The sequence below is a fragment of the Monocercomonoides exilis genome (assembly GCF_001643675.1).
Source record: "Monocercomonoides exilis strain PA203 chromosome Unknown scaffold10-1930038, whole genome shotgun sequence".
In the NCBI taxonomy this organism is placed as follows: Eukaryota; Preaxostyla; order Oxymonadida; family Polymastigidae; genus Monocercomonoides; species Monocercomonoides exilis.
In genome coordinates, this window is record NW_027150555.1 from 126906 (window position 1) to 144619 (window position 17714).

The 17714-nt window shown below is 34.8% G+C and overlaps 5 protein-coding genes across 5 annotated transcripts; all 5 read right to left on the reverse strand.

Moving 5' to 3' along the window:
• Positions 1–1252: 1252 nt before the first annotated feature.
• On the reverse strand, positions 1253–2564 carry MONOS_2748 (uncharacterized protein; the record flags this gene model as incomplete). The annotated part of the gene is made up of 2 exons (XM_067872693.1): positions 1253–2216; positions 2275–2564. 2 exons carry the CDS (start codon positions 2562–2564, stop codon positions 1253–1255), a joined length of 1254 nt encoding a protein of 417 aa, XP_067731826.1.
• Positions 2565–3050: 486 nt separating this feature from the next.
• Positions 3051–7217, reverse strand: MONOS_2749 (uncharacterized protein). Its single transcript, XM_067872694.1, has 3 exons — positions 7064–7217; positions 5924–6971; positions 3051–5674 (listed from the first exon to the last, which is right to left on the reverse strand). The coding sequence occupies exons 1-3, from the start codon at positions 7202–7204 to the stop codon at positions 3267–3269; spliced, it is 3597 nt and encodes a 1198-aa protein (XP_067731827.1). The 5' UTR covers positions 7205–7217; the 3' UTR covers positions 3051–3266.
• A 2191-nt stretch (positions 7218–9408) lies between these two features.
• On the reverse strand, positions 9409–10525 carry MONOS_2750 (putative V-type H+-transporting ATPase subunit c). The gene is made up of 3 exons (XM_067872696.1): positions 10275–10525; positions 9937–10224; positions 9409–9873 (listed from the first exon to the last, which is right to left on the reverse strand). The coding sequence occupies exons 1-3, from the start codon at positions 10465–10467 to the stop codon at positions 9860–9862; spliced, it is 495 nt and encodes a 164-aa protein (XP_067731828.1). The 5' UTR covers positions 10468–10525; the 3' UTR covers positions 9409–9859.
• A 183-nt stretch (positions 10526–10708) lies between these two features.
• On the reverse strand, positions 10709–13052 carry MONOS_2751 (putative protein serine/threonine kinase; the record flags this gene model as incomplete). The annotated part of the gene is made up of 9 exons (XM_067872697.1): positions 12804–13052; positions 12604–12729; positions 12377–12534; positions 12215–12285; positions 11843–12138; positions 11635–11789; positions 11118–11225; positions 10964–11061; positions 10709–10909 (listed from the first exon to the last, which is right to left on the reverse strand). Exons 1-9 carry the CDS (start codon positions 12989–12991, stop codon positions 10709–10711), a joined length of 1401 nt encoding a protein of 466 aa, XP_067731829.1. The 5' UTR covers positions 12992–13052.
• An 82-nt stretch (positions 13053–13134) lies between these two features.
• MONOS_2752 (putative cullin 3) lies at positions 13135–17660 on the reverse strand (the record flags this gene model as incomplete). Its single annotated transcript, XM_067872698.1, has 2 exons — positions 13135–17385; positions 17491–17660. 2 exons carry the CDS (start codon positions 17658–17660, stop codon positions 13266–13268), a joined length of 4290 nt encoding a protein of 1429 aa, XP_067731830.1. The 3' UTR covers positions 13135–13265.
• Between the last annotated feature and the right edge of the window lie 54 nt (positions 17661–17714).

The window sequence follows — 17714 nt, forward strand, 5'->3', positions numbered from 1 at the left end:
AAATCCTGCAGAACCATATTAAAATTTTCACAATGTTTTATCAATATGATATTGTTTGAAAATATTATGAAAAGAGAAATATTATTGGAATTATGTTGAAATTATTGATATCAAATCAAATCTTCGATCAAATGAATCCCTATAAATAAATTTGTGTTTTGATAACTGCAAAATGTGCGATGAATCGATGTGTGTAAATCTTGTAATATTTTATTTTTTTTTTTATTTTGTTGTAAATAATAGGAAGGATACGGGTTGGTAAATATTACTTTTTCATAAAAATAAAAAATATACAAACTTTGTTTATCATTTTATCAAAATGAATGGGGGATAAACGGAATGGTAAAATTATTGCTTTCGAAAAATCTGAAAGATAGCAATAAAAAATTTGAAGTTTAGAAACGTAAAATTTCACAATCATTTGCATTTTTGATATTTTTTTAAATTTTTAGAATTTTATTCGCAAACTTGATTGTGTTGTGAAAGAGCTCGGTGAATATAGTGATGCTTCTTCAAAATTTCACGTGGTTGCATCTGAATGGATTCCAGCCTTGATGGTTTTTAATTTTTATTTCAGCTTTTTAACATGGATTTGTTGAGAATTTTGGATTTGAACAAAAGAGCAATGAAAAGAACATCCCCAATATATCATTGAGAGATTCAAAAATAGAAGGAGAAATAGAAAGGTATTTCAGAATTTATCTTATTAGTTGTATTAGTGAAATAACTCTCTTTAAACTGATTAACAAATTTTTAAAATTAAATGCTAAATTTTGAAAGATTACAAGAAGAAGTCGTCTATTTAGAGGATTCAGTTAGGTTGAAAGAAGATGAATGTTCAAAATTGGATGAAGAAACAATCCAATTGGATGTTATTATTTCAAAAATGCAACAAACATTCCAGGAGCTTCAGCAATCAAAGGCAGTTTGTGTTTAATATTGTAATTTATTTCTAAATTCAAAATTGACTTAAAATTGTTCGCATTTTCTTTGAAATTTTTTGAAGTATCATTTGTCTATGGTTTCAGCTCTTCGTTCAAATTTGGAATATTCATTAAAAGCATGAAATTCGGAAAGAATTGTCGATAATAATGTTGAAGTTGCTTAAAAATGAATATTTACGAGTATTTTATATAAATTTTTATGCCAGAAATGGTAATCCTTTATTTTCAAAAAGTATTTTGTTGAATAAAAGCTTAGTATAATTTTTAATAAAAATTACTACAAAAAAATTATCTTTATGAATAAAATATTATTTCTTTGATGAAGCAGAAAATTGCTGTTCCAGATCATCTAAAGCATCTTTCACAATAACTGCCTCGTGTTTATTATGAAGTATTATTCTAACAACTTCCACAACTTCAGATTCCAAGATTTCTTCTTGGGAAGATGATAAAGGATGCCTTCCCTTCTTTTTTGCTGCCTTATTTATCGAAGGAGTTGCTGGAATAGCATTAACGGAAGTTGATTGAGAAGAAGAAAAGAGAGATGTGGAAGATGATGCACAGTCTGAGGTGGCTTGTTCGGAGGTTGCAGTTATTGATATCATATCTATTGATACAATTTGGTTGTCGATAAATGACTTTAGGTGGCCCTTGACAATGTTCGGATTCGTTCCAACATATCCTTTTTTGCACGCTGCTACGTATTTTGTAATTGGCACTGTAATCCCATTTTCATATTCTTGAAAGTCTTCTTCTTCTTCTTTTTCTTCTTTGCCTTCTTCGCTTAATTGAGCAACGATCAGTCCGACAAGTATCCGAAACGCTTTACGGGCCAGCGGTCCGCAACAAGAATATACTGTTAGAATGTTGCTTCGATCAAGAAACATTCGATCAGCTTCTTTTCTTTTCTCCTCTTCGTCTTCATCTCCATCTAGTCCGAGCCTTCCGCGTCTTTCTTTGCTTCGTTTCAGTTCACCCTCCATTTTGATAAGTTCATCATCTTCGTGTCTCTTTTCAATGTCTCCACATCTTTCTTTCTTTTTTTCTCCTTCGCTCTTTAATGAAGGAAGTAACTTTTCAAGCAGTTGATATGATGAGACTTCTCCTTTAATTCCAAGAACTGGAAGTTCGATAGAAATCCATGCAGGTGCCGGAGGAGATGTTTGAAAAAGAGTATATGGAAAAGTTGGTCGTGAACCAATATTTTCAATTGAGGAAACAAAACGTATTTGAGGAAGAGAAAATAGCCTGCGTATAAAACAAATATTTACTCTGTCATTTCAAGACAGTATATTTAATGAGAAAATGCACTTCAATAAAATTAGCATACGGTTCTGTTAAAAGAGAATTATCAAGATTTTTTAAGAATATAACCAAAATTTGATTTGGGGCGAATGAATAACTTGAATTCGACAATGAAAGTGAATTATCGGTCATCAATAGTGTGGCTTCAATAAAACGAATTGCTGCCTGTGTATCAGAAAAGTTAAGCCCGAAATATTTTGACTGTCTAGACTTTTTTGACTCTTCATCTGCATCAGTTGGATGTGATGAGCACAATTGGCAATCATTTATTTTTTCCGATTGTAGCATTGGTATGCAATAAGACGCAATGTGCATTGCTATTTTGGAAATAAACTGAAAATATGAATCGACGACATTTTTCAAAATGATAAGAATATTTTCAGAAATGATATAAAATACATACTGCATTTATATTTTTGAAGTTGTTCGCATTAAAAAAATCCGTGTGAAAAAAAGGACATAGCGCAGATGCTTCAATATTTAACTTTGTATTTTGTAAATATTGAGCAAATAAAGAAAAAAAAGATGTAAGATCTCCTGTACTTTGAAATAGTAATGAATGACCAGTTTCCAGTAACAACTTGTATTGGTGTAATGCATCATCTGATTTTTCATAAAAAATTCTTTTCATTTCTCTTCAAAAGCAGGTTTAAAAATATAAAAATCCCTTTACTTATTTTTTGATTTTTTCTTTTTTGTTGACCACGATCAATTTTTGTTTCAAATTCTTTTTCACAAAAAAATATCAGAAAAGAAATTTTTGTTTGTTTATGGAAAATGAATTTCATCAAAAATCACGCATTTTATTCATTGTTAAATTAATTAAAAAATGGAAAAATAAAAAGTTATTGAATGGTGAAGTGAATATTATCAATGACTCAAATATGTTTAGTTCCGTTTTTATGATGGAAGAAATAGGGAAAAAGTAGATGCAAGAGGTGAAATACTTCGATTCCAGAAGAATAGCTTTTTAAGAATATCGACAAATAAGACAAGAAATATTAGTGAGTTCATGATCTAGTTGATAACAAATCCCTGTGGAAGATCAACTTGCATTTCAACAGTTTCCCCATCAATCTCAATATTCGATATTAGTGTTCCTTTTTCCATGTTGAATTTTAATGTTCTTGGCTTTTCAAAAAGGGTGCCTAAAATCATCAGGTAGTCGTTCATTGAATATTTCATCTCGTCTTCAATGCGGAAATTCGTCCTTGGAAGAGACATAACTCTTCGAATTGGAGAAGATGTCGCCACTTTTGGCCGGCTGGCGCCCTTCTTCGATGCTGATGTCTTCGATGTGCCTGATGAAGAGGAAGACAATGTGTCAGACTCCTGCTCTTTCATCGCCATAGACTCTGCAAACTGCCTCTCCATCAGCAGATCCAGATATGTTTTGTTGGTTGCATGCGCTCCGTCTCCCCCTTCTCTTTCTCTCTTTGCTCTGTCTGCCGCATCCATCTCCATCTCCTCGCTGCTCAGCGTGATCGGATAGCAGACAGTCGCTGCACGGATTCTCCTGTGGGGCCTTCCAGAGTTGTATTTGGGGTGTTTGCACAGCTTGCTCGTCAGCACATTGAGAGTGAAGTGTCCGCCTTTCTCTTCGTTCGCATACTGGATCAGAGGAAGGTTCGATGTCGGGTCGCAGAATATGCGCACCTCAGAGAGGACAGGATAGGTTGTGCCAGAAGTGTTGAAAAGGACAGGTTCTGAAGTGGTGTTGCGGGTGAAGTACAAAGAAAAATATGGCTTTTGAAGGTCAGGCGGAATGGTCGAGGAGACAATCGTGTTCAGCTCTGGTGAAAAGAAGTACAGCGATTCGTTTCCCTTTCTGCTTTCGTTGCCGTATGCAGACAAGACCTCGCTGCCTGCTGCTGACAAGTCAGCCTTCGTGTACATATTCTCAGTCGCCGACATCTGCCTCTTTCGAGGCTTGTCCAATTCACCATAAAACTTCTCTGCCTCTGCCACTGTCATCTCAGGCCCAAAGCCGCTAAATGTCCCCAGCGAAATCTCTTTGTCTTTCTTCTTCAGCTTAATCTGCCCCTTTTCAAACACAAACGTTCCGTCTTTTCCTTCCCACCTCGCAAGCGACAGCTGACGGAGATCACCCAAAAAGTCGACCTCCGTCCAAAGCGAAGGATCAATCGGAGAAATTCGACTCGGAAAAACAGGATCTTTTTTCTGAGACTTCTTCAGCCTTTCCAAGCGCCGCTGCTCTTCCTCTTCCTTCACTTTTCTCTCTTCTTCTTTTTCTTCCTCAATCTGCTTCTTCTCTTTTGCCTCATCCTCCATCCTTTTCTTCTCAATGTCCGCCTTCGATTTCTCCGGACGAGGGCCCAGCGCTGGCTGCCGTCTGATCTGTGCGTGTGGATTTGGGTCGTCGTGCACAAAACGCCGACGGGGCTGATGGATAGCATGGAAAGCTTCGTGTTCTGCCTCCTCCAATGGAGCTTCATTGTTGGCTTGTTGGTTGTTCTCTTGGGGCAATCCTTCAATTGCCTCGTCAAGATCCTCATCTCCTGCAGCACCAATACCAGCAACATTCTGCACTTCAGGATTCAGATTCCTCAATCCAGCTTCTTCGCCTCCATCTCCATTATTCCTTGCTTCTATTTCCATTCTTTCGTTTCCATTGTTAATGTTTCCATCAGCATCTGGATTAATTCCTTCATCTCCGTTTCCATCTCCTCCTTGGTTCATAAACTGTACGTTGTTATTTCCGCCTTGATTTTCCATGTCATTATTCATCCTTTGTTCACCTTCTTCCCCAAGTTGGTTGTTCAGATTGTTCAGCTGCTCTTCTCCTCCTTGAATGTTCTGCCTCGCATTCCTGTTCATATTTTGCATTCCGCCCATTCCTCCCCCTCCGCCTCTTCTCCTCCTCCTCTGCTCTTCTGCCTGGTATCTTTCAAATATTTCCCTCTCTCTTTCCACCAGCTCATCTCTTTTGTGTTCAACATGCTCGTTCTGGTTGTTGTGGTCCTGTTGGTTTTGTCTATCATTTCTTTGGAACAAACCAAAAATGGTTTTTTTCGCGTGTTCGTACAGTCGATACACAAAGTTTATCACTCTGTCCATAAACACTCTTATTTGGTTGGTGGGCTTTCTCTCATCATCTGCTTTTTCTTTCCCTTCAGCATCGGCCTTCTTCTTCTTCTCCATCGTTTTTTGGCGTTCCAACTCTTGTTGTGCTTTTTGAAGAGAAATTCTCCTTTTGAAAGAAGATTTTTCTTCAGAAAACTGCTTTTCATCTGCCATGTCGAAGCTTTCCAGTGTCTGAATGATTGGATAGGGCATCGAGTAGATGGCAGACGAAGATGCAGAAAGCGGGGCAAATCCAAAGACATCGCACAATTCACCAACAGAGACCCATGCAAGGAGCGAAGACTCGTTCACCAGAAAGAGCTCCACAAGTTGAGGAACGGCTGAGGAAGAAGAGAACAGAGCAGAAAAAGAGATGAATGTGACACAAGTGTTGTTAAAAATAAAGAAGAAGAAGAAGAAGAAGAAACAAATCATTAACATCAACAAAAAGTATTTCAAAATAAAGTTGATTTTTTATAAAAACAAATTTTTCTCTCTCAAAAGCATGAAAAGTCAAAACAATTCATTTTCTCGTTTTGAAATTTTGGAATAAAAATTCCGCAAAGCTAGCAAAAAGATACGCAACATACTCTCCGAAGTTTTTCTCGTTTTATTTTTGATATCCAAATAATCTTCTGTTCTGCAGAAGTATCTCACTTCAGTTGTAAATCTCCGGAAATCATCTTTTTTTTGGGTGTCATTAACTTCTTGTGCTGTTTTTGAAAGAGCAACTATCGAAAGAGAATTCTTGATGGAGTGTGTGTGACTTCCTTGAAGCATTATTTGTGATATGTAGTGTGCCTTTCTTTTTCTCTCCACTGGTTTTGTGTCGATGCTTTCATTTTTAGCTGTTTCATTCGCATTCTCTGTTTTGTTCTCATTTGTATCTTTCAAAAGCTTGTCTTTGCTTTTCGTTGTCTTTTTCGGCCTTCCGTTTTCAAAGATATCAACAGCCTCTCCAGTTTCCTCGAAAGGAACTTCGACGCTCTGCAATGAAAATGCACCAGAATTAAAGCCACAGTACAACGTTTGAGCATCATCAGGAAGATTAGGCGCGCCAACCCACTTCTCTTTTCCGAATTCGTCCTCGCTCAAGGAAAAATTAAAGCTTGGAGACAATACCAATTGCATATATTTAAGTGGGTATAACTCCAACAATTCATCATAGGCGTAAAGCCATACAGAATCCTTTTTGAAACGTTCCTTTAACGCTTCAACGGATCGAGCTTGTAATGTCAGGGGTGCTTGTGTGAAATCTTTGTCCTGCAACGTTGGACGTAGAAACTCAACTTTTAATGGAATTGAAAAAGAGCGAAGATCTTGAACAAAATATGGGGAAGATTTCACATGGAATTTTTCTGGTATTCCATAGTTTGGAAAATATGGATATCTGATACCCTGAATACGTTTTAATGAGTTAGTTGGGAATTTATGAGCACGTGTTGCTTCCGGTGGGGATTGTCTCGAACTTTTCGATGAAAATGCTTTTTTCGTTTGATTCGTTTGATGAAACACAGAAGAAGGAACCATTGCAACAACGCTATCTAAGTCATAAGCCATTGGTGGTAGACTATCGAGCTGTGGAGGAATACAAGCATAAAACGTTTCATCGTTGGAGAGAATAACAGAGCCAGAAGGCTTCAATTAAAATGACAATTGATTGAAATGTTGATGAACGTGTCATAAAGAATAAACAAAAAATTCATCATTAAAACAAAAAAGATGCATACAATATGTCTCTTTTGCAGAGCCACAGAAGAAATGTATACACTATGTTCAGGAGGTTCAATAATATCTTGATTTAATGTTAATTCGAGAGCACAGTTTAAAAAAACTGCTATGTTTATAATCTTCAGAAAAATCAAATTCATTAAAATTTTCTGATCTGAATAAGTAAAATATTATTTTTGGTTCATCATTAAATGTGTGGCAAATTATTTTCTATCATGAATATAACTGAGATTTGTTCCAAACTATTTCCACCATCACATCATAATAAGTCTTCAATAACAATGCAAAAAATACAAAAAAAACTTTTAAATTGAGAAAAAAATTTGAAAACATTTTGTGGAACAAAATTCACAATTCAAAATATTTTGTCCCAGGTATTTTTTATCATCAATATTTCATAAGTGATTTGATACAAAAAAAGGTGAACATTTGAAAAATGAATTTCGCTGAAAATTATTATTTTTTTTTTTACCTAACAATTTTTCTGAATCACTCGATTCCAATTAAAATACATTTTGAAAAATCAAACAAATTGACTTTTCTTTTGAAAAATCAATTGTTTTGAATTTAATCACCTTTTGTTGAATGCTTGGGGGAAAATTCGGACTTACAAGCTTTTTTTGCACAAAGCACAAAATAATTGCCACATTCATATCTTTATTACACTTTCTCGGATTTCAAAATAAATTAGATTTTCATTTTTGAAAGCAAACATCATTGATATAATAACATTATGTTGTGTGACATCACATGTATTTCTAAAAATAAACCTGTTTTTTTCAAATTTTTTGATCACAAAAAGTTCTTCTTCGATGCAAAATTTTTCAATGAAAATGCCTGAAGTGAAATATACTGCCCCACATGGGTAATTATCTTTGAAATCACAACTTTTATCGGGAAGTTGATTGTGAAAAATAAACTTATTATCATTTGACTTATAATAGGCTTTGGAAAAAAAATGTTTCTTAATCGTTTCAAAAATCAATAGTTAACGAAAAAGAAAAACAAGAATGATTTTAATAGAAGTTGTCACTTTTCAATGTTTATTAACAAATTTTCAAAACAAAATTATCAAATAGAAATATTTGTTTAAAAAAATATTGATTTCTAAAATAATGATTCAATATTGTGTCTGATGGTTTTTATAATGATTGAAACACATGTGTGATTATTTTTGAAATCATATCTTTTTTCGGGGTGTTAATTTTCAAAGATTGCTTGTTTTTTTGAAAGAAGTTTTTAGTCCAAAAGAGAAAAAGAATGATAATTGCTTTTTAAAACAAAGGTTTGCACCTAAAGAAAGATAAGAATGTCTTCAATAAGCCTTTTCAATTTCAATGTTCATGTGGGTGATTATTTTTGAAATCATATCTTTTTTCTGGGTGTTGATAATTTAGTCATCCAATGTATTTGGAAACTAATTTTTACAAACAATTTCAAAATTTGTAATTATTGTTCAATAATCCGATGCCCGAGATAAATGCTAGAGAAAAAATTTCTCTCAATTAGATTATTCTTTTTCAGTGCACATTTTAAACGTTCGAAACAAATTTTCAAATCGAAATATTAGATTGTCATAATATGATTTCAAAAATAATCACCCATATGTTTATATTCTAGATAAGTTTTTGAACCGAAAATTATGTGTGAAAAAATATGATTTCATAAATAATCACCTTCATTGAACAATACGTTATTGATAATAATCCAACTTTTGAAATGACAACTACCAAAAATTATTTAAAGCCGAAAAACTTTCATTCAAAGTCGTAAGTTTGAAAAACTTCAAATTCTCAAAAAGTTAACAAAAATCAATGAAAGATAAAAAAATTTTCTTATTGTTGAAATATCAATGATATTTGTAATTTTAATTATTTTTCATCTTTTTCCGATTTATTTTTGTGCTTCCTTTTGTCCAATTGCGAAAACAAAATATGAGAGGAGTTCTGACGTATATTATCTCATTTCAATTGAAAGCGCACTGCATATAAGAATATTTGTAAGAGAATATATTTATTTTGATAACAAAATTTATTTAGAACAATGAATATAGCATTGTCTCTCATATTACGTGTTTCATAATTGCAAAATACTCATTTTTTATTAAACGAAACAAATTTTTTATGTTTTGTTTCGAGTTTATTTTTGACTCGATTTATGTTCGAAATCTTCATTATTTACAGAAAACAACACAAACATTGCTGATTATATTTACAAAAACAAAAGAAAATAATTTTTCTTCACTTGTTTTCACTTCATAAAATTTTTTTTTAAAGAAAAATTTCGACTATAATTGATAGTTTTTTGACTTCAATAATTTTCTTTCAGTATACACCAAAAATTATTCAATGAACAGATATTTTTATTTATTCAATTTTTAGTATAAAAAAAGTGGAAGAGGTTACAATCAATTTCGCACATTGCAACAAAAAATAATTCAAAATCGAATGTAAAAATATCAGAGCTATACTGCATAACGAAAAGTTTAAAACAATTACAAATTTGGAAAATAAAAACCTAACATAATAAAAGCTTTAAAAAATACATAAGTTTCAATCAAAATACAACTCAAAAAACTTTTACAATGCAAAGCAAACAAAATCATACATACATCTACACTAAAATATAAACGCTATCAAAGCGAAACATAAAAAATCTCCGAAATAAAGACAAAATTTTACAATTCGTTAAAAGTTTCACAATATTTTCACATTAAAAATTACAGATAAACATATTTTGGATAAAATGTGCTTAATTTCTTTCAACAATTATGGATCAATATTTTGTAATGCTACTCAAAAGCATTTATCTGCAAATAAGAAAAAAATTTGAAATATAAATAAAAGTTTCAAAGTTGAATAAACAGAAATACCTCCATGACCAGATGCACTGATGATAATTGCAATAATAATACCATAAACTGCGAGGGCTTCTCCAAAAATATAAACAAGAAGCATTCCAGTAAAAATTTTTGGCTCTCTTCCATACATTCTCGAGCCTGTTTCTCCAGTAATACCAAGTGTTATGCCAGCAGCCAGAGAGCTGAGTCCAACTGACAATCCACTAGCAAGATGAGAAAACGACTTTGGATAGGTATATTCGTTTTTAATTCCGACCATAATGATAATAGCAACAATCAATCCAAATATACCCAATAAACCTTAAAAAAATATCATTGATTTTAATTTGTAAAAATTCAAAGATAAATACCTGCCATTATCCCTGGAAGCAATGATTTTAACACAAGTTCTGGTTTGTGATATCCAAGAGCAACGCTTCCTATTCCTGATTGAGCAACACCAAATGCAGATCCTAGATTCGAAAGAATTGCACCTATAGCAGCCCCAAGGAATCCATAAAAAGAAACAAATGGCGGACATAATTCAGAAACAATGATGGACATTGAAAAATCGAGGTCGTTTAATTTGAAGCAAATTATCTGAAGATTCAATTGAGAAAAATATTTTGGGTGCTGCAAGAAAATTTGGAGAAAAATTGACAAAAGAATACATTTAATTTTTATTAGCTGGATGATTAAAAATGAAAAAAACTTTCTTTATAATTTTTCATCAAAAATTGAAAAAAACGTTAACAAATCAAGAATGAAATGAATTACGAAGTGAAATAATAAACATTGATTCACATTACTCATTTACTCCACTTTGTTTTATAACATCCTTTTCTTTTCCAGATCTTTGTCGAGCAACACGACCAACAAGTTGATTCATTTCGAGCAGTTCAAGGCAACGAAGATATTTCTTTTTATCCTTTTTTGCAAGATACAAAATATCTTCTTCCTTAATTTGCTCTTGTCTAGCATCTTCTAAAACTCTAAGTTTCCTGGCCTTAGAATAAAAATTAAAAATATTAGAAGTTTTTTGTTGATGAATAGAAAAAACCTCATCCCGAATATAATCAAAAACGTATTCCATAAGAGTGTAGGCAGTTTCTGGAAGAGGCTTTTGAACATCTCCATATGCATATAAAAGTTGAATAACTTAAAAATAATTCAAGAATGTTTTCGATTGGAAAAGCCGGTAAAAGTTTTCACACATATGTCTATAGCTGGAACTTTTCTTTGACGTTTTTCTTCTTGTTTGATTTCATCTTCATTATCATCTAAATCTTTTTCTTGATGAGATTTTTCTTCACTCATAAATACTTATGGATGAAGGATCAAAGTAATCAATTAAAAAAATTTAATTAATAAAAAAAGAGAGTAAAATTTTAAATATATACACAAATATAAAAGTTATAACAAAAAATCGAAGATTTCAAGTATGAAGAGATAATGACGAAGAATGATGAAAATGAGAAATAGGGCGATGAGTTAAATTTGAAATGGGTATTGAAGAATTTGGAATTTCTGAAGTGTGTTTTTCTCTTTCTCTTTCTCTTTCTCTTTCTCTTTCTCTTTCCCTCTCCCTCTCCCTCTCCCTCTCCCTCTCCCTCTCCCTCTCCCTCTCCCTCTCCCTTTCCCTTTCCCTTTCTCTCTCCTTTTCTCTCTCCCTTTCTCTTATAATATCTTGTTCCTTTTCTTTTTCTTTTTCCCTGTCTCTTTCTTTTACACTTGTATCCCTTCTTCTCATCGAATCTTCCTTCATTTTTAATGTCTCCTCCCAAATTGACAACTCCTCTTCTCTCTTTTTTAAATACTCTTCTTTTTGTCTTATTCTTTCTTCCCTCATTTTCAATTCTTCTTCCTTTCGAATTAATAAAGTAGTTCTTAATAAAAAAATACGAAATAAAATTTCATAAATAACAAATTATTTGCAAACTGGTGAGAAACTTTAATTTCTTTGACTCTTAATTGAACAGATGGATATGCTAAGATCCTTTCAATTGTCCATCTTCGCTGGACGGACTTTTCCATCATTCCAGAAATAACTGCAAACAACTCTTTCGAATAATGAAGAGGATTCAAAGGAGCAATTGGCGATTCACATATTTTTTGATTAAGCTGAGGAAGAGAAGTGGCATTAAAAGGTGGCGTTAATGTGCACAGTTCATATATTACACATCCCAATGACCAAACGTCTGACCTTTCATCATAAGGCTCGTCTTTAATTTGCTCCTAAAAAAATTAACACCAACGAATGATTAAATAAATAGCTTTTTTTTAAAATTACATTGATATTTCTAAATCATACAGGACTTTGATAAAATGGCGTTCCGAGGCATGTTCTTGCAAATGAGTGATCATCCAGTGTTCTTGCAAGTCCTTGTTACAAAAAGAGTGAGAAGTGTTTATGTGAAACAAAATTAAATCATGAAATATTAGCCGATCGACGTTATAAAGAAATAACAAATACCAAAATCTCCAAGTTTTGCAATTTTATGACTGTTAAGAAATATATTTCTTGGTTTTATATCTCTGTGCAATATTTTTGGTGTATGTTTATGGCATTCATGAAGTGCAAGACACATTTGTGCCAGAATTTTCCAAACTACTTCTTCATCAACGCGTTTTCTATAACGAAAAATCAAAAAATAATTGTTTCAAATTGATGCGTTTTGTGAAAAAATAAAATGAAAATACCCTGCATCTTTACATTTCTTAATAAGCATTCCCAAATCTCCACCATCGCACAATTCCATAATAATGTAAATCTTAGAGCATGATTTATCTATAATTCTATCATAATAGCGAATGATGTTTGGATGCCTAAAATTAGAAATAAAAATTAAATTTCACAAAAATTTGAATAAATATTTTCAAATATTCTTTGATAACCAGACCTCAGCTCTCTCAAAAGATTAACTTCATTCACAAGCATAGTTTTTTCTTTTTCATCCATAGTTCCATAAAATACTTCCTTCCAAGCATAAAGTGCACCCTTTGTCTTATGTCGAACTTTCATCACCTTACCAAACGAGCCCGAACCAATTTCTTCCAAAATTTCATAATCAGAAACATGTAATTCCATTAAAATTTCCTTTTTACAAAGTTAAAGATTTAAAATAAAATTTAAATCGAAAAACATAAAATGTTATGGTTTGACAAAACAGGAGAAAAATTATGTTTTGATATCTTCAATTCTATGAAGAACATCTAAAAAAAATCTGTAAATACATTTTATTCGATTTTACTATAAAACACAATTCTAATTATAATTATGAAAAAATACAATTTTAATAAAATGATTCATAAAACAAACAACTTAAACATTTATTCACAAAAAAATAAACCCGAAAAGTATTTTAAGCTGCATATTTAAAAATCTTTCTATCGTGTTCGTCACGCTCTAAATATTCTCTTTCAACCAATGATTCAATTCTCTGCAAGACTTGTTGCTTTGTAACAGAAAATCTCGCACCAATCATTGAAGCAACTTCAAGGCAAAGAGGATCAACGTTCATACTCTTTTTCTCCTTCATAATGCGCACAATTGCAGAATCAAGAACAAATTTGCGTGTTTCTTCAGCCTGCTTCATCACTTCTTCATCCTCCTCATCATCTTTTTGCTCTTGTTGCTTCCTTACTTTATTTTCATCTTCAATTCTTTGAATCTCTTCGTCTCTTTTTTTCTCAAATGTTTGTAAAATTTTTCTGCAATTAATTTTCTTCTTCAGCATTGCCCTTTTTTTATTTTTATTCTGCATTTTTTTAGCATCTGCCATTTTTTGTTCTTTTCCATCTTCATTCGCTTCTTCCATTCGATCTTCATCTTCTCCTCCCACAGCATCTATAACAGATACAACATCAGATGTGGAGACTTCAAACAAAGTCAAAGTGTTCGACTTATCACCACTGCCATTTTTGACAGAAAGAATCGGAGCTTGTTGCGAAGAAAGCGAAAGAAGGAGCAAAGGAAGGAGCGAATACGGAAGTTGTGTTTCAGACAATAACTGAGCAACAGAAAGAGAGCGATGGCGATTGAACAGAAGCAGAATGACCAACTGCGGCGCTGTTACTTCGATCGTCACTGTATACGGCACACTTCTCATGCTCTGCTCAATTGCTGTCTCTTTCCCTTCTGTCATCTGATTAGACGTGCTAATTGACTCTTTCTCCTTCAGCACATTGCAATGATGACTGCATTTTCTGATTGTTGTGTGGAATGCGACTGTGGCGGAGGAGAGAGAAGGGTGCCACGTGATGTTTCTGCCTTTGTGCCGCTGCTGATGGAAAGAGGCAGCAAGCGACAGACTCTGCTGCAGAAAGAGAGGAAGAGCAAAATTGAAGACAGGGCGCTCGCTTATGGATGTGAACTGGAAGGAAGGAGAAGACATGGAAAGTGGTGTGAGAGAGGAAGAAGAATTAGTAGAATTAGAAGAATTAGAAGAATTTGAATGTGGCTTAATAGAAGAAGAGGCAGATGCAAACACAGAAGCAGATGCTGTTGATGAAGGAGAGAGAGCATCGCTAAGAGCAGAAGACAGAAGCGTTGAAGGAAAAGAACTGGAAGAAGAAGACGAAGCAGCAAGAAGCGAAGGCGTGTTTGGCTGTGTGATTGCTTGTGAAGGGAATTTGATGTGCCGCGAAGACGATGGCCAGTAAGCTTTTGACAAAATAAAAGGAAAACAGTCAAATGTTATGTTCTTTGTGCCATCTGCTTCAGAATTGTTATCTTCTTTCCGAGTGATACCATCATCATCATCGTCTTCATCATCTCTTTCTGAATGAAAATCTTCTGCTGTGTCGCAATCACACCCACAATGCGACTTCTGATCAGACACTGCTCTTGCTCGCTTTGCCAGCACTTTCTCCTGTTTGAGCGTCTCCCTCAGCCTCTTCTTGTTCTCCTTCACTTTCTCCTTCCTCCACTGGTTGAACAAGGCAGCTTCCTCTGAAGCGACACAGCTGTCTGTCAGAAGAGAAAGAGTGCGAGACGCAAAGGACTCGCCACACAGCTGCTGCATCGCAAACACCACACGCTCTTCGGCTGCAGCAGCGTCGGAAGGGAGGAAAGAGAAGAGAGAGGCAGAGGAGGAGGAAGTGGTGGGTGTCAAGGAGGAGGGGTTGGACAGCATGGTGGATGCAGTGGAAGGAGAAAGAAACGAGGAATATGAAGATGAGGCAGAGGCAGATGAAAAGGGAGATGGAATGGCAGACGAAGAAAGAGATGAAAAGTGGGAAGCAGGCGGTGAGGTTGGCGGGAGTGCGGTTGGAACATTCTTTGAGACAGTCAAAATTGAATGTGAAGACGATGGGAATGATGCTGAAGAAGAAGAAGAAGAAGATGATGATGAAAGAGAAGGAGAAGAAAAAGAGGATGATGAGAAAGAGAAAGAGGAGGAGTCTGACAAGTAAACAGTTGGTTTGTGTGCAAAGACATACAACAAGAGGCGGCGAGACAGAAACATCCGATGATGAATCTCAAACACGTCTTTGTCGTCGATGAAAGGAAAAAGCGAAAGCGCCTCGTCCAAAAACACCAATGGAGATATCTTTCGCTCAAATGGCTTCTCTTCTTTGTCGTTTTTTTTGTTTTCTGTGTTTGTCGAATGAATATTAACTTTCTCCTCTTTTTTCGTCTCTGAGGCTGATTCTGTATTGGAAGTGCTTTCTTCCTCGTTCTCGTCTTCAATCGCTTTCTTTTCTTTTTCTTCTTTTTTATCGTCGTCTTCTTCTCCTTCATCAACAACATCCATTCTTTTATTACCACATCCACCCTCCTTTTGCATCATCTCCTCCATTTCTCTTTCATCACCTTCTTCTTTCGCACTCACACTCATCTCGCTCTTCCTCAGCTTCGTCGTCATTTTCACTCCTTCTGAGCAGCTTCTGAGGCATTCATCAATAAACACGGCAAGAAGCTTAGCGCTTCTTCCTTTATGTGCTTCTCCTTCCTGGTCGATTTGTGAGACAGCGGCGCTGCAGAGGACGCTGTTGGCGACACGTTGGAAGGAGTCGTGCGCTGACTGAACGAATGCAACGTCAACAAGAGAGGAAATGGAGGAGATTGCAAAGCAGCAGCCAGATGCAGATGAGAAGCCAGAAGAGCTCAAAGAAGAAGAAGAAGAGTAGGACGAAGAGAAGGCAGATGAAGATGATGAAGATGATGACGAAGAGGATGAAGAAAAGAAAACAGCTTGACGAAACGGTGTGGAAGAGAGCGAAGGAGAAGCAGCTGTAGAATGTACAGTTGGAGAGGCAGGCTGAGAAGTCGAGTTCGAATTTGTGGAAGTGGAGTTGAAGGAGAGATGGGGTGAGGGATAAGAGATGAGTGAGGTGTGATGAGAGGGAGTGCTGCGCTGGTTGGGGAAAGTGAAGATGTTGTTAAATGAAGAACGAGAAGACAGAGATGAGGAAGATGAGGATGCTGACGGAGACGAGGTCTCATATTGAAAGAGCGAAGGAGAAAACGAAGGGGAGTGCTGAAACTGTGATGTGCCCGTCTGAAAAGTTGAAGCATTCTCTTTGATCAATTGATTGGACACAATAAACGATCTATTCAGAAACAGCTCGATGTGTGCCTTGATGCGGATCAACTCCTCCACAAACAGTTTTGAAATTGCATCTAACCCGAAACTGCCTTTCTTGCCTTTTTCGTTCAAAGCTTCTTCTCCTTTTGCTTTTAACATTCTCCCTTCGCTTTCTATCCATTCAGAAAACAGAGCAACCAACGGATTAATTCCCCCTTCCACGCTTGACAAAATCCCATAAAGGCACGCCACATCTCCCGCCTTCTTTTGTTGCAGCAGATGAAAAAGATTGTCGTCCTTTCTTTCCTTTAATTCATTGAAACAATTTAGGATAAGTTCCTCAACAAGAGTTGTTATAACCTTCGTAACAAGCGTTTGAGGAAACAATGATTCACAAAGCCCACATTCCCTTGTAAGAAGTTCTTCCACATGATGTAGGTAATCGCTTAAATTCATTGAAAAACGATTTTTGCTTTCAGTTTTCGCGTATTCACGAGTTGAGCGCAAAAAAGGTTCCTCAATCGTGGATTCAAAAAATGATGCAGATTCAACACAAAGATCTATTATTGTCTCGACAAAACGCTTTAAATAATCAGAATTTGAATTCATTCCATTTCGTTCACTGGAAAAGTATTCAAGAAGTTTTGGGATTCCTTTTGTTTCAAGGTGTACAGCAGGACAAACTGTTTCTCTAAATAGATATATTCCCATTGGCAATATTGGAACAAAAGAAGCTTCACTTATGAAAGTCTTATCCATGTAACTAAACAGTTCTCCAATCATTTGAATTCTCTTTTTGAACAAATCCCACTCATTTACCAAAGATAGCCAAGGATCAGCTTCTTCACGGTTTATTTCAAATGCCCTCCGCTGCAATCTGCATTTTATATAATCTTCAAGCGATTCATACAAAAAATTACCATGCTTTTGAAGCAAAAGATGGTAAATCTTACTGAATTAAAATTTTGTCAAAAATAAAAGTTGTTATGAAGGATAAAATTTTGGCGAAAAAGTTAACAGATATCTTTTCGTTTATATTAAAAGATATTTTTCTTACCTGTAGATTCGCTCAAACCAAACTTCAGAACTGCAATTTGAAAAAATTTTATCAAGTGCTTCACGAATTGTTTCCCATGCAACTTCAGGTTGTTCCTTTGCAGCTAAATCTGGTGAACGGTATGGTTTAATTAGATTTGCTTGACGTTTTTTGATAAACGTCTGCTGCATTCCCAGATATTAGTGAAAAAGTTTGATCCAACCGTAATCATGCAACTAAGTTTC